A 15,187-nucleotide genomic window follows, 5' to 3' on the forward strand; every position below is an offset into this window, starting at 1 on the left:
TTTGCAGATAATATCAACTAAGAAATTAACAATGCATTAGTAAATCTATATTTTTTCTTCTAAGTGAAAACATGAACAGAACTCCCACAGTACCAACATCTGTTTCTCACATCTTAAATCTATTATGAAACTCATAATGATAAATCTGTAGTACATATTTTAATACAATTTTTAGATTTAATGCTGTGTGAAATCCAAAATAATTCTGAAAGACAGCCCTCTTTAATATGTAGGTTCTTCATAATACAGAATTTTGTCTTCAGTGTCATTATCACTCCCATGTACAACCTTTGAATAGAACTCTTTACTTTCCTCTGAATCATTTTCAAAATAAGATGTCAACTTCTTTATGTCATTAACTTTATTTCTGCATACATGATTCACTGATGGAAGTTGAGGCACTTCAAACATAGTTGAAGCACTTCTGTTTCCAGATTTAAGCACCTGTACATGAACCAAAGTAAGCATTTTGAAAAGGCGTTGTGTCTTGGTCTTAAGTCTTCTTACATAATGTAGTACCCTTGCCTCAGACATTTTAAAAGACTGTTTGGTTATGATTATATGCTTGGAGATTGATTTCATGTTGTAATCATACTAGTTCCTACCTCAAACTTTAACCATCCCAACTTTCCCAAAAGGCCATAGTATTCTGAGGGCAGAGTGATTGTTTGATGTTTCCATAGTTCTTTTTCAATAACGCTAAAAACCCTGTTAGGGGGCAAATAGCTATGGACACATTTGGAGAAATAATGCTGAATTCCTTTAAATACCTTTGAGATTTCAATGTAACTCATAATCATTGTGAAGTTTTTGTTATGGAAGACACAAGGGTCAGAAAAGTCAGAAAATAACCTGAGACTAAGATTTTCTACATCTTCTTTCATTAGATCTTGCTCTAAAGAACTTAAATGGTCTCTCATAGAAGATGCACTTTCATTTGTTCCCCTCTCCTGAGCCAGTCTCAAGCCATGTGTAGTTAACAACATATTGTGCTTCCTTTTGTGAATATTTTAAGACTGTGCAATTATACAACTAGACCTGTCTGGAGTGAAATACTTCTCCAATAGACAGTTTGAATAATGGTTGATTCTGCTGGCTGTCAAAACAAACTGTCACTGTATTATTTTTATTTCATTTTAAGTACTGAAAAATCTTTTTGCCTTTATTTTGTGCAATCTGTAATCTGTTCTCATATTTTTTTTAATTCCAAGTCTAGAGCTGACTTTAACTCTACAACAAACCCTCCACAAGCTGAGAAACTGTTAGTATAAAGATTTCCAAAGCTGAGGTTGAATCATTTATAGAATATCTACTTATACTTTGAAAGAGAGCAGGCCAACAACCCTTGTTTAGGTAGAGAAGCATTGTAGCTGTAATTTTGTAGTGAAATGTGTCTGCTCTGTGTCCCATTCCTGCAGCTTGTGAGTTCATCTGCCTCAATTCTCCTTAGGCAGTGCACCCTTCATCTTATATCTGTTGCCAATATGCCTGAATCTTTCTCCAGACACTAATGGAAAAATAAATTTGAAATAAATATAACCTGTCCAGACAATTATATTCATTGTACAAACTTATAAATAATATCAGACTTGCCTGTCACTTTTCTGAATGCTGAGGTACACACCAGAGTTTCTCATCATATTTCTTCTGATATATTGTGTGAGACTGACATAGATCTTGGTTTACTTCTGTCATCTTCCTTCCCTCTGCATTTTTTTATGCAAGTTCACTCTCATGTATCAAAGTAAGAAATTATCCTGTATAACTTTTGGCTTATTCATATTCAGACGATCTTTCAAAAGAATAAGATAATTGAAATCCAAATATGCTGCTTAACATGTTGTTTCCTTTGTTATTTTAATATGGTAATAGATTGTGCTCAGATTATCATTTGAATGTACAATCATACACATCTTACTCTTTTGACTGGCAACTCCTGCTTTGTTTTCCCCTTTTCACCTCCTGTACTGTTAAGAATATTCAGAATTTTCTAACATCTTAATAATGATGTTCATTCTACAACAGCTAGTAATGATACAGTGAAACAGTATCTGAATATGAAAGAGAATTATACATCTCAGAATTCATTGTGGTCTAACAGTTTATTATGTAGTGTGTTGTATTATTGCCCAACAATAAACACATGCAAGTGTAAAGGCTATTAAATGTATGTTATGAATTTTATGTTTTAAATTTCAATCATACAGTACAAAAGAAGGATTAGCTTAGTTTTGTGGACTCTTGAAGAATGGGGATGTCAAGTTTTGTAATAATTTGACATGTTCAGTCACCTTTTACAATGGCAGATACTCAGATTTGTCTTACTTACTGTTAGCCATTATGAAAGGCTCATATTAAAGTACCAGAGTGCATTAAAAAGTGTGTTTTGAAAAAAAAGGTATTTGTTGAGATATGCTAAAAGAGTCCTGAATTAATGTCAGCTGCTCTCAGAGCTTGGATGACAGTGCAAAAGACTGCTCAGCCTTTGGCTTGGGTTCACTCTGTGCTACAATCTATATCCATTTTAGGTAATGTTCCCTTGTTCAGTTGCAGGAAACCAAACAAAGAACATGTTTGCCAACACCATGTCTGGTGGGCCACATGAATTTGAATGCACAACAACCTAACTGTGCAACTTCAATGTCAATTAACTCATAAATAGCACAGTGTATTGAATTTTTTCCTTCACAATTATTTCACAGCACATCGTACCTTGCAGCCCTCTTACAAGCTTTTCAGACTGTTTCTCACCACCCTGTATATAGCAAACCTACACAAATTTATCTCTATTTTTTCTCTTCAAGCCATTGCCATCCATCACAAAGTAATTCATTGTAAAACACTCTCGTCCATACAGCTCAAACACTTTAGGAAAAGGAGAGCCTTGGTCAAGAATTGCAGCACCTACAAAAAGTCTTATGAAAGAATGGGTCTTCAGATCATCAAATTAGATGGGTGATGTCACAGACAGGTGTGTAAAATTCCTTGCACATATTGTCAAGTGTACATAGAAACTACAGAAAGAAGCAGTAACACCCACCTTAAGGAACTCAAGTATAGTTATTGTCTGGGCAACTTGGAGAAATTGGTCTTAGCAAAACATGCATTGAGTGCAGGTAACCACCAAATACATTTGTCTGATACCATGGTTTTGTCAATATTTAATCATTACTTTGCTACTATGGACAGAGAGGCCAAAGAAATTCAGAAACACAAAAACAGCTTTAGCAGAAAAGAAAAAGGACTGAAATTGTACACAATGTAGCCATAGTATTAAATAACATATTGACATGATTCCATGATCGTAGACAGTGGTCTGATGCCATCAGCAACTGACCCTGCCTGAATACATATGAAGTTTGGCATGCTGAGCTTGTTTGAGATTGTAACAGCTTTTTGAGTTGTTACAGCCTCTAATGATTTCTCCAGTATTGGAAGATGAAACATTAGGCAGAGGAATCTGTCTTGGGCCCTGATGTGATGCCCATAAAACAAATATCACCAAAACTTGAAACATCAGCCATGGAAGCCTGCATTGTTTGTTCAGTGATTCTTGCTAATGTAACAAAAGAAGAAAAAGCCACCAAAGCACTAAAGAAATACACACCCTTCTGGCATTGATGTCATGCGTAGCATGATTGTAGACAAATGTTTACAAAATTTAATGCAACTTCTAAAATATCTTTGTAACAGCTGTTTTCATTCATGAATTTTTGCAGAATTTCTGCAAACTTGTAAAATCACACACATTTACATAGCATGAGGGAAAGATAATATGTATAATTACCACCCATTTACTTTGCCCTCCAATTTCTCAATTGTGTTACAATGTATTATGTACAACAAAGTGATAAAATTTATCAACAAAAATTATTTAGAAAGAGGAATATTGGTATACTTACTAATAGCACTGAAAATGACTGCCCACACCATTCTCCTTAGGAAACGTGAGAACTATTGTGTAGTATATTAAGTTATCAGTTGTAGACAAAAAACTTTGCATCAGATTACATAAATTAACATCTGAATGCTGACCAAATGAAGCCCGAGCTGCCTGTAATATTCCACAACTGTGTTGATGGGAACACTTCTTTTTCATATTATTTTATATTAAAAACCTGAACTAGAATTCTGAGTACCACAAAACAGTATTATTTGATGCTGACATGACAGTTTTAATAAAGTCTGAAAAAAATACAATTTTCAAAATATAGAAAAGATAAACATTGTTACAAACCTTGTCAGTGAGTGGTTCCTTTCAAACCAGCTAATTCTAAACAACAATAAAATAGTGGCATTACATTTTCACAATATATAAAATATGAATGTCCAACATCCAGCTGTCACCATTAGTTGTAAACCAACCATTAACATTAATAACACAAAGTGTTTTGGCTTGTTGATCCAGAGTAACATAATGTGGGATGTACGTGTGTCTCCTCCTTACTTAAAGGATAAATAAGGTTGTTGTTAGATATGGATTCTAAAAGGCTAAATAATTGAGCAGGCAATCAGGAGTCACTTGCTTCCTACTGTCCTTCATCATCTTCAAAATAGTCACCTCAGGCATGCATGCAATGATCCCAGTGATATTCCCATTTTTGGAAGCACTCCTGGAATTTCACAGGGTGAAGGGTGCTCAGGATCCATTACAATTTCCCTTTAATGTATTCAGTTGAGTCGAAACATCACACATTCTATGTGATTTTCATTTTCAGGAACAGGAAGGATTCACATGGAACTAGGTATGATGGAGAACCATTGGTTTGTTGTTTTTGGCCCAGAATTCCTTCACAGTGAGTGAGGTGTGTGCAGGTGCATTGTCATGGTTCACCAACCAGTCTTTTCCTCAACTCTGGTCATTTGCACCAAATATTTGCCCTCATTTTCCTCCAAACATGACAGTAAAACTGTCCATTGACAGTCTGATCAGGAGAAAAAGCACCTTATGCACTATTCCAAAATGCCAGAAAAAAAAATCAGTATTGACTTCATATTGCAGCAAATTTGTTGAGCTTTTTTCAGCCTTGGAGAAGATGATGTTTTCCATTATAATGATTGCTGCTTTGTTTAAGGGTCATAACCATAGGTCCAAGATTCATCACCTGTTATGACTCTGCATGCGAATTTTGGACACTCTCAAACTCTTTCTTGCAACTCAGTGCGCATCTGAATCCTGAGGTTTAATTGGTTGATGCTGAGGATACAAGGAACAAACTTCGCTGCAATTCATTTCATGTTGAGTTCATGTTGACATATACCATATGACGTCACAAGTTTGTTACAAATATCATGAACTGTCTGCTTTTGGTGTTCATCAATCACATCACACACTTTCATGATCATTTCCGGTGTGTCAACCAGAATGTTTGTTGTCTTCCACATATTCTTGAGCTACCTTGAAGTAATTGAAACCCTCAAATGTTCTTGCTTCACTCAGTGCACTCTCACCAAATGCCTCTGTCAGCATGCGGTTGGTTTCAGCTGCATCTCTTAAGCTGGAAACAGAATTTGATGCAAATCCATTGCTCCTTCACACTGCTCATTTCATGATTTGCAGAAGCACTGAAACATGTTGTGACATGCATAACTTCACCTCAGAAGTGCATGCGCCAAAGATGATGCAACATTGTGCCACGGTAGCTAAGACATATGCCTCGATATATCTAGTGGTGGAATGTCATACTGCTTCTGGTTTGACCAGTACAATACAAATCTCAGACATTTTGCCTCATACAACAATTAGTACTTTCAGAACACAAAAGAGGGCTATCAGAATCATTAGTAGGAAGAACTTTAGAGAATCACACAGGCTTTGCTTTTAACAGGGAAACATTATGCCATTGCCATGCATCTTGGAAATGTTAGTGTTCACCAAGTAATATGCAATTATTAAGGATATTACGAAAAAATGAACTGTCACAAACACTGTACAAAACAGCAACACAAGCTACTTGTTATACCTACAAAAAAATGACAGATGTCAAAAATGACTATACCATATGGGGATAAGACTCTTAGACTAACATCTAAATATGACCATTATGACTGAAAATAATCATAAAATTTATCACAGCTATATAAAATTGCAGATGCAAGTAAGCCAATATCTGCAAAGTATGATAAGTGGGGATGGAGCCCTAAAATTTTCAGTGTTTCTGACATTGTGGTCAATGAGGGGAAAATTTTTGCACAATTTGAAATTTAAATCATAGATTGGGTTGTTATCTATAATCCATCCAAAATCCAGCTATGTCTGATTATTAATTACAGATAAATTTACGATTTAGCAAACAAAAATTTTAAAAAATGCAGTGTTTTACCCCTCAGAATGTGCTAGAGCCCCACAGCATGGGTCTTTGCCTTATTTGAGATAAACATGGATAAAAAAGGATGACTGCATAATAAAAACACTTTAAATAACCCTGTGTAAGATTGTTGTATTGTAGTCAAGTTACCCAACACAATACTGAACTAAAATATTCCATAAATTTGAAGGTAATGCTTAAACATTCTTATACAAAAATGATGCTATCTTTTTCATGAAAGTATTAGCACAGTAACTTGAAACAGTTCTGTGGCAAAAGCTAGGCTATCTCTTTACCTAGTAAATAGTGTACTTTTTTAGGTCTTCTGAGATAGTCGTTGTGCTATATAACTGTGCTCTGTAGATCCCTGTGTGTGCCAATTGTCACATTATCAGTGCCAGTGAATTAATCTTCCTGTGTCTGAGTAAAACTGTAGAATTCTGTAAGCTTTTTGTAAAATATCTTCATAGCTTTCCTCTTGATCTACTGGAATTACCTTGGCCACCAAGAATTATAATGAGCTTCTAGCTTTTCCTCTCACTTTTACTACAGCACATTCATTAAGTAATAGTGAAATCTGATTCTTCCTTGAAGTTCCAGGCTCTTGTTCCTCTGCTATTCTCTATTTGTTGCCAAATAGTAAGTCAGTGTGTGTATCTGATGTACTGCCATGAACTGAGAAGTCAGAATCTGACCCTGAAGAATAATCAATTGGCTGTTTGACCTGTCTTCTTACTTTTTCTGGCACTGATGAATGAAATATGGCTTACATCATTTTGTTTCCATCTTTTCTTGCTTTGGTGTGTCTTTTGTTTTCAGTAACAAGCTTTTATTTCCCCATGGATTCTTCTTCTATTCTTTCTTTATTGGGTGTCAACATTAGAACCACAGATTTCCTTGCCAGAGTGTTTCCTCTTAATGTTTATTGTGGGCAGTTGAATTATATATTTCAGTGAGATAATCCCATGTAGTGTAAGTTGAAATGGAAAATGAGTGTACGGCATTGTGAGCCGGGAGTCCCCAAATGGGGAAGTTCAGCCGCCGAGAGCAAGTACTTATTCCATTTGATGCCACATTGGATGACTTGCACATCAGAGATGGGGATGAAATAATGATGATGACAACACAATAACCTGTCCCTGAGTGGAGAAAATCTCCTGCCCCAGCCACAAATCAAACCCGGGCCCCTTGGCATGGCATTTTGCTGCGCTGGCCACTCAGCTAACGGGGGTGGACAGTGTGGGTTGAATGTCATCTTTTGTGGGGGTTATCATTGAAGAACTGAGAATTGTTCTTACATTGTTGGAGCTGTGGGGATTTACCACTAAATGTATGTAAGGATTTGCCCTATTTTGCCATTTCCTGTCAAATGTGCCATATTGATTTTAGGGACCAAGTGGAAGATTTATTTCCACTTGAAAGTGAATTGCAGTAGTGTCAATTAGTGATTCATTGGCTCTTTTTTTGAAAGCCTATATTATACAATTTTCAAGTAAAATAAGTTACTTATAATTAGTAAAAAGCAACCTTATCTCAGTTTAACATCTCTGGAGCAACCTGCGAGGAAGAACTTTCATGGAACAATATGTTACAATAAGGCAGACCACCAGCCAGCTGGTAGTCTACTCCTTGAATCAGTTGCAGTCAATTCAAAACTATGACGTGGGTCTTCACACCAAGTGGAGCTTAACACTTACCTACCTTACCTCTCCTTCTATGCAATATGAGAATATATTGATAATCTGTTATGCAATGCAGACATGTTTTAATTCACATTTTATGCATTAAAATACAGTTCAAGGTTGTTTAGTACATTTATACATAGCTGTCTTACATTGTAATCAATAAAACAGAGTATGCAAATGCAAATAAATACAATATGTTATAATTTTAGACTTAAGGTTTCCAATGTCTTAAGGGGTGCTAATATTCACTATTAACAATGTAACTCAGCTTTTGAATAGTATGTGGATGCAAACCATTCGCTGATTGCATCCTATAACTTGTAGGGTGAAGTGAGGAACACATACCTTTATGATGCTTCATAAAGAATCAGAACTACAGTCAATAACAGCTGATGTTAAGCAGTTTCAATCCATAGCACTTCTGTTTACCTACATATTTTAAGATATCTGTGTATTTATATGTTTTTAATACATGGATACCCAAAAAGCTGGTGCTTCTGCCAGTTAAATTATTTTTTTGTTATAGTCTTCATCTGCTGTTTATATGGAAATGAGTACTGTCAATGTATGTGAGTGCTGTCAATGTATGTAATTGTACACTGATGAGCAATTGCAGTTGAGAGACTGAAACAATGCAATGCCCCCTTTTGCAGTAATAATGGAAGTAATTCATCGCGGTTGGGCTTCACAAGGCATTATACTTGGAGATCAATGCTGATCCATGATTGGCTGACAACCACACACAAATAACTGTGCACTGTCAGAGTAATATCCAAAGTATACATACTCTTGATGACACTGGGACAAATGTGTTCATGAGGTTTAATCCCTAGTGATTTCAGAGGACATACATGTACACTCATGTTCGTTGAATACTTCTTGAACGGGTCTGACACTTTCATTTTAAGTAAAACATTGTTCTTTCAAGACTGTACATTTATTAATAACAGCATTTGTTTATATCACTCTATTGCTCGTTTTCCAGACATAAAGCTATTGTAAATTGTCTTTCTGGAATGTAACCAAAAATATATGTTATAAAATTTTCAAATTATAGATCACTTCTGACCACAACTAAATGCACATCGTCTAACACTTAGAAACTGGCAGGTTATGACAACAAATAAACAAACACATGTTTTATATATGTGTGTGAAAACATGTACTGTGAATGACCCATGACACATGACTTTCTTGTGATCATAATTGTCCTACTTTTGGATATCATATGAAGTTCATATTTGATAATTCAAATGCAAGAACACTTAAACATGGCTCCATAGTCAAAATAGGCCATTGCTATAATATAAACATACACCTTTATCTATAGTTGTGGTAAAACACTGTTGTCATTCAGATAGTATTTGAAGACTGCCGAATCAAGTATTTGAAAACTGCTGAATCAGATGAGGAAAATTAATTACTCTGAAATAGTTCATGAGAAATGGTGTGGTGTACTGCCTTCACAGATGGTAGTGTATTGCCTTGATGGATGGCAACCGTATGTATGTGTGTGGGATGATAATTTTTGTACTTGGTACAGAAGGAAGGTTTTAGGTTGTGTGGCTACTCACATAGTACTATTAATCAGCACTGAATTTGTGAGTGGTTTGTTATATCATTCTGCCACTGTAAGAAGTCAGAGATGACTCTTAGAACTTGATGTCACATTGATACCCATAGCAACTGACACTTGTAGTGGCTTATTGTTGAAAAGGAAGACACTTATTGTAAACAGTTGTAACACAACAGCCTATTATAAAGGGAAGAGACAATTTATTCAGTCACAAACACGGAACCACAGGAACGCAGGTGGCAGATAAGATCCCATCATATTCATGTTGACAACTGAAATCAGTTTGACAGGAGTGGATGGAGGGCCAGTTTCACATGATGATGCATAGATGGGGTTGTATATGGACTTCCACTGGCTGCTATGGTGACTGCATGACTGGGAAAACCTGTCTATTGGGCAGCACAATAGCTGCTGGTTTCTCATGCCTGCTTTTTGTATCCAGTGCAAAGTTAAAGCTCATCCCAAAATGAATAAATACTAAACTGTATATGTCACTGAAGAGCTCATTTGAAGCAGAGAAAATAGATGGTCACCCATGATAAGATGTGCCTTACATATCCCTTTGAGTCTATAAGTGTTTGTAAGTTAAGTGTTATACATAATTCCTGAACTGTAAAAGTGAATATGAAGACAACACATTATGCTATTGCATAAATGAGGTGTCTTCAGATATATTTCATACATCTGTATTGGACTGTAATAGATTTACTGAAATTATGAGAAGCTGAAAAGAGGATTTCATGCAATTAAAAACAGCTTTCCTTACTAAATAAACAGAGAAACATTAAAAGTTGTGGCAATACTGTAAACTTTATATATGTAGAAAAGTATTTCATGTATAATTTAATTTTTTGTAATATTTACACTTGTTGTTGTTGTAGTAGTAGTAGTAGTAGTTGTTGTTGTTGTGGTCTTCATTCCTGAGATTGGTTTGATGCAACTCTCCATGCTCCTCTATCCTGTGCAAGCTCCTTCATCTCCCAGTACCTACTGCAACCTACATCCTTTTGAATCTGCTTAGTGTATTCGTCTCTTGGTCTCCCTCTATGATTTTTACCCTCCATGCTGCCCTCCAATACTAAATTGGTGATCCTTGATGCCTCAGAACATGTCCTACCAACTGATCCCTTCTTCTAGTCAAGTTGTGCCACAAACTCATCTTCTCACCAATTCTGTTCAGTACCTCCTCATTAGTTGTGATCTACCCATCTAATCTTCAGCATTCTTCTGTAGCTCCACATTTCAAAAGCTTCTATTCTCTTCTTGTCCAAACTATTTATCGTCAATGTTTCACTTCCATACATGGCTACACTCCATACAAATACTTTCAGAAACGACTTCCTGATGCTTAAATCTATACTCAATGTTAACAAATTTCTCTTCTTCAGAAATGCTTTCCTTGCCATTGCCAGTCTACATGTTATATCCTCTCTACTTCAACCATCATCAGTTATGTTGCTCCTCAAATAGCAAAACTCCTTTACTACTTTAAGTGTCTCATTTCATCATCTAATTCCCTCAGCACCAGCCGACTTAATTCGACTACATTCCATTATCCTAGTTTTGGTTTTTAGATGTTCATCTTATATCCTCCTTTCAAGACACTGTCCATTCCATTCAACTGCTCTTCCAAGTCCTTTGCTGTATCTGACATAATTACAATGTCATCGGTGAACCACAAAGTTTTTATTTCTTCTCCATGGATTTTAATACCTACTCTGAAGTTTTCTTTTGTTTCCTTTACTGCTTGCTCAATATACAGATTGAATAACATTGGGGAGAAGCTACAACCCTGTCTCACTCCCTTCCCAACCACTGCTTCCCTTTCATGTCCCTCAACTCTTATAACTGCCATCTGGTTTCTGTACAAATTGTAAATAGCGTTTCGCTCCCTGTATTTTACCCCTGCCACCATCAGAATTTGAAAGAGAGTATTCCAGTCAAGATTGTCAAAAGCTTTCTCTAAGTCTACAAATGCTGGAAACATAGGTTTGACTTTCCTTAATCTATCTTCTAAGATAAGTTGTAGAGTCAGTATTGCCTCACGTGTTCCACTATTTCTACAGAATCCAAACTGATCTTCCCCGAGGTTGGCTTCTACCAGTTTTTCCATTTGTCTGTAAAGAATTCGTGTTATTATTTTGCAGCCGTGACTTATTAAACGCCGCCCGCGGTGGTCTCGCGGTTCTAGGCGTGCAGTCCGGAACCGTGGGACTGCTACGGTCGCAGGTTCGAATCCTGCCTCGGGCATGGATGTGTGTGATGTCCTTAGGTTAGTTAGGTTTAAGTAGTTCTAAGTTCTAGGGGACTGATAACCACAGCAGTTGAGTCCCATAGTGCTCAGAGCCATTTGAACCATTTGAACTTATTAAACTCATAGTTCGGTAATTTTCACATCTGTCAACACCTGCTTTCATTGGGATTGGAATTATTATATTCTTCTTGAAGTCTGAGGGTATTTCGCCTGTCTCATACATCTTGCTCACCAGATGGTAGAGTTTTGTCAGGACTGGCTCTCCCAAGGCTGTCAGTAGTTCTAATGGAATGTTGTCTACTCCCGGGGCCTTGTGTCAACTCAGGTCTTTCAGTGCTCTGTCAAACTCTATACGCAGTATCATATCTCCCATTTCATCTTCATCTACATCCTCTTCCATATCCATAATATTGTCCTCAAGTACATCGCCCTTGTATAGACCCTCTATATACTCTTTCCACCTTCCTGCTTTCCCTTCTTTGCTTAGAACTGGGTTTCCATCTGAGCTCTTGATATTCTTACAAGGGGTTCTCTTTTCTCCAAAGGTCTCTTTAATTTTTCTGTACACAGTATCTATCTTACGCCTAGTGATATATGCCTCTACAACCTTAAATTTGTCCTTTAGCCATCCCTGCTTAGCCATTTTGCACTTCCTGTTGATTTCATTTTTGAGACGTTTGTATTCCTTTTTGCCTGCTTCATTTACTACATTTTTATATTTTCTCCTTTCATCAATGGTATTCAATATTTCTTCTGTTACCTAAGGATTTCTACTATCCCTCGTCTTTTTGGGTACTTGATCCTCTGCTGCCTTCACTACTTCATCCCTCAGAGCTACCCATTCTTCTTCTACTGTTTTTCTTTCCCCCATTCCTGTCAATTGTTCCCTTATGCTTATGCTCAGTGCAAAATTCTACCAGGCAGATTTCTCTTTCATTCCTTACCCCCATTTCATATTCACCTACTATGTTTCCTTCTGTTCCTTTTCCTACTACCGAATTCCAGTCACATATGACTATTAAATTTTTGGCTCCCTTCACTCTCTGAATAATTTCTTTCATCTCATCATACATTCCATCAATTTCTTCATCAGCTGCAGAGCTAGTTGGCATATAACCTTGTACTGCTGTAGTAGGCATGGACTTCGTGTCTATCTTGGCCACAATAATGTGTTCACTGTGCTGTTTGTAGTAGCTTACCCGCACTCCTATTTTTTTATTCATTATTAAACCTACTCCTGCATTACCCCTATTTGATGTTGTATTTATAACCCTGTATTCACCTGACCAAAAGTCTTGTTCCTCCTGCCACCGAACTTCACTAATTCCCACTATATCTAACTTTAACCTATCCATTTCCCTTTTTAAATTTTCTAACCTACACTTATAAATTCAAAACCATAGAAATTATTGTTGATAAATAAACTGTGGCAGATAATAGTAAACAGATAAGAGCATAACATTTCTCAGAAAATTTCCATGTGATTTGTTGTATCACACACGTGTATAAAAGGTTAAAATTAAGAATTTCAGCAATTTTCATGTTCAGTATTTTAACTGACTTCTGTGGTGCTTGACCGAGGTTTCCTGGGTTAACAGCAGCATTTTGGTAGCAGCCTATGTTTGGACCCCAGTGGAGGTGGTCAGGTTGTGTTAGTCTGTGTTTTGAGAAATAGTCTCTAGTTCATTTCTGTGAATTATTCAGAGTTCCTACTTTTAGTCACAGAAATTTTTGGCATCTGATGGACTTGTTATAATTCAACTTGTGTGTGATACAAGCCACACTTAGAAGGTTTCAGTGTTTAGCCATTGTGGAATTTATAGTTTGAGGTACTCTGGAACTTAAACGGTTTTCTAATGATAACTCACGCAATTAATTGTGGTTTATTCAACTGCCTCCAATATCTGAAGAAACTTGGTTAGGCTCTGAAATTGATTTATTGCGAACTGTGACTTTCGATTTTATGTTCTTGTTGGATATAAACTCAAATTTGTGAAACATTAAAAAATACGTAAGGGCATACGTGACTTTTGTGTAGCATATCCTATCTGCATTTATATTAAATACTTTTGCAGACCATTGGCTGCATTGTGACGAATGTGAGTTGGCACCCCATAGATGAAATCCAAACAAAATCGTAAAACCAACCACATTTACAGGGGCCCATCAAAGTGAATAATCAGTTTCTCATCATTTTTGGATATGAAGGTACATATGAATTTAGCCCATTCGCTTGTCCTCAACAAAAAGGGCTGAGACCAATACACATTTAAATGCATGCACCCACTCACTAATTTGACACTCAGAAACACACACACACACACACACACACACACACACACACACACACACACACACACACACACACACACATGTGATATACTTTCACTTGCATGATGCATTTTAAATTATGAAAGGACTAGCAGATTCTAGTCATTGATTCCTTACCTTGTTTCAGTACAATGTTGAAAGGTGTGGGCCACATGTTGGCATGCAGTGGTATAAGTTAATGTATCTGGTATTAGAATTGCTATTGTTGTTGTTGTTATTTAGTGTGTGTGTGTGTGTGTGTGTAATGACTACTTATATCAAATTGACTGAATTTCAGTATAATATGTACTGCATCAAAGGAACAAAAATTTCATGACTTTATGGTTGTTTTTTATCAACACAAATTACTATATTTTGAGCATCCACTTAATGATCATAATAGTCACTTTCAATTTTTTTTCTGAAATCAGCACATAGTAGTTTCTGATATACATAACAAAATTACAATTGTTAGAACTGCTAATAAATGGTTGGTTGATCATGTTCTTTAAATGGAGAATACATTTATATAATGTTCGGCACCTTTGTTTGCAGCCTGTAAATAGTATCTTTCCTTTTTCAGATGATAGATGATATATCCACATCTATGCAACTAGAAGAATCAGATAGCAATGTACGACTGATAAATGGGAATTCGGATCCTGAAGACTTATGGTCACCAAAAAAAATTCAACCTTTCTTACTTCCTGACACAAATGGTAAATCTTGAACCTCATCAGTTACAACCAACAAGTCAGAGCGTAAATAGTCTTCAGAATTTTTCACTCTGTCATCTAATAGTTGAATATTAGATTTTTTTATTGGAAAGTTACAATTACTGCCAACTCTCAGACAGCATGGCACAGATAAAGCATAAAAAAATGAAAAATTGGAAGCAGTTTGGTGTTGTTATCAACTTGATAACATATTTTAGGTACACATGGATGTAGTTGTGGTGCATCTGTTTGCATGATCATACAGAATGTCATTTCCCAGTCTTATTCATGCCAGTCTTTGATATGATTATGTGATGTCTGATTGTAAAATGTTATTT

The 15,187-nt window shown here is 36.2% G+C and overlaps 1 protein-coding gene across 1 annotated transcript in view; it reads left to right on the top strand.

Annotated features, from left to right (window-relative positions):
* LOC126248619 (intermembrane lipid transfer protein VPS13A-like) overlaps positions 1 to 15,187 on the top strand; it is a 764,418-nt gene that overhangs the window by 416,590 nt on the left and 332,641 nt on the right. Inside the window, exon 32 of the mRNA XM_049949782.1 lies at positions 14,717 to 14,852. Coding sequence (XP_049805739.1) covers positions 14,717 to 14,852 — 136 coding nt within the window. The remainder of the gene's footprint in view (positions 1 to 14,716; positions 14,853 to 15,187) is intronic.

The sequence above is a fragment of the Schistocerca nitens genome, chromosome 3 (assembly GCF_023898315.1).
Source record: "Schistocerca nitens isolate TAMUIC-IGC-003100 chromosome 3, iqSchNite1.1, whole genome shotgun sequence".
Taxonomy (NCBI): Eukaryota; Metazoa; Arthropoda; class Insecta; order Orthoptera; family Acrididae; genus Schistocerca; species Schistocerca nitens.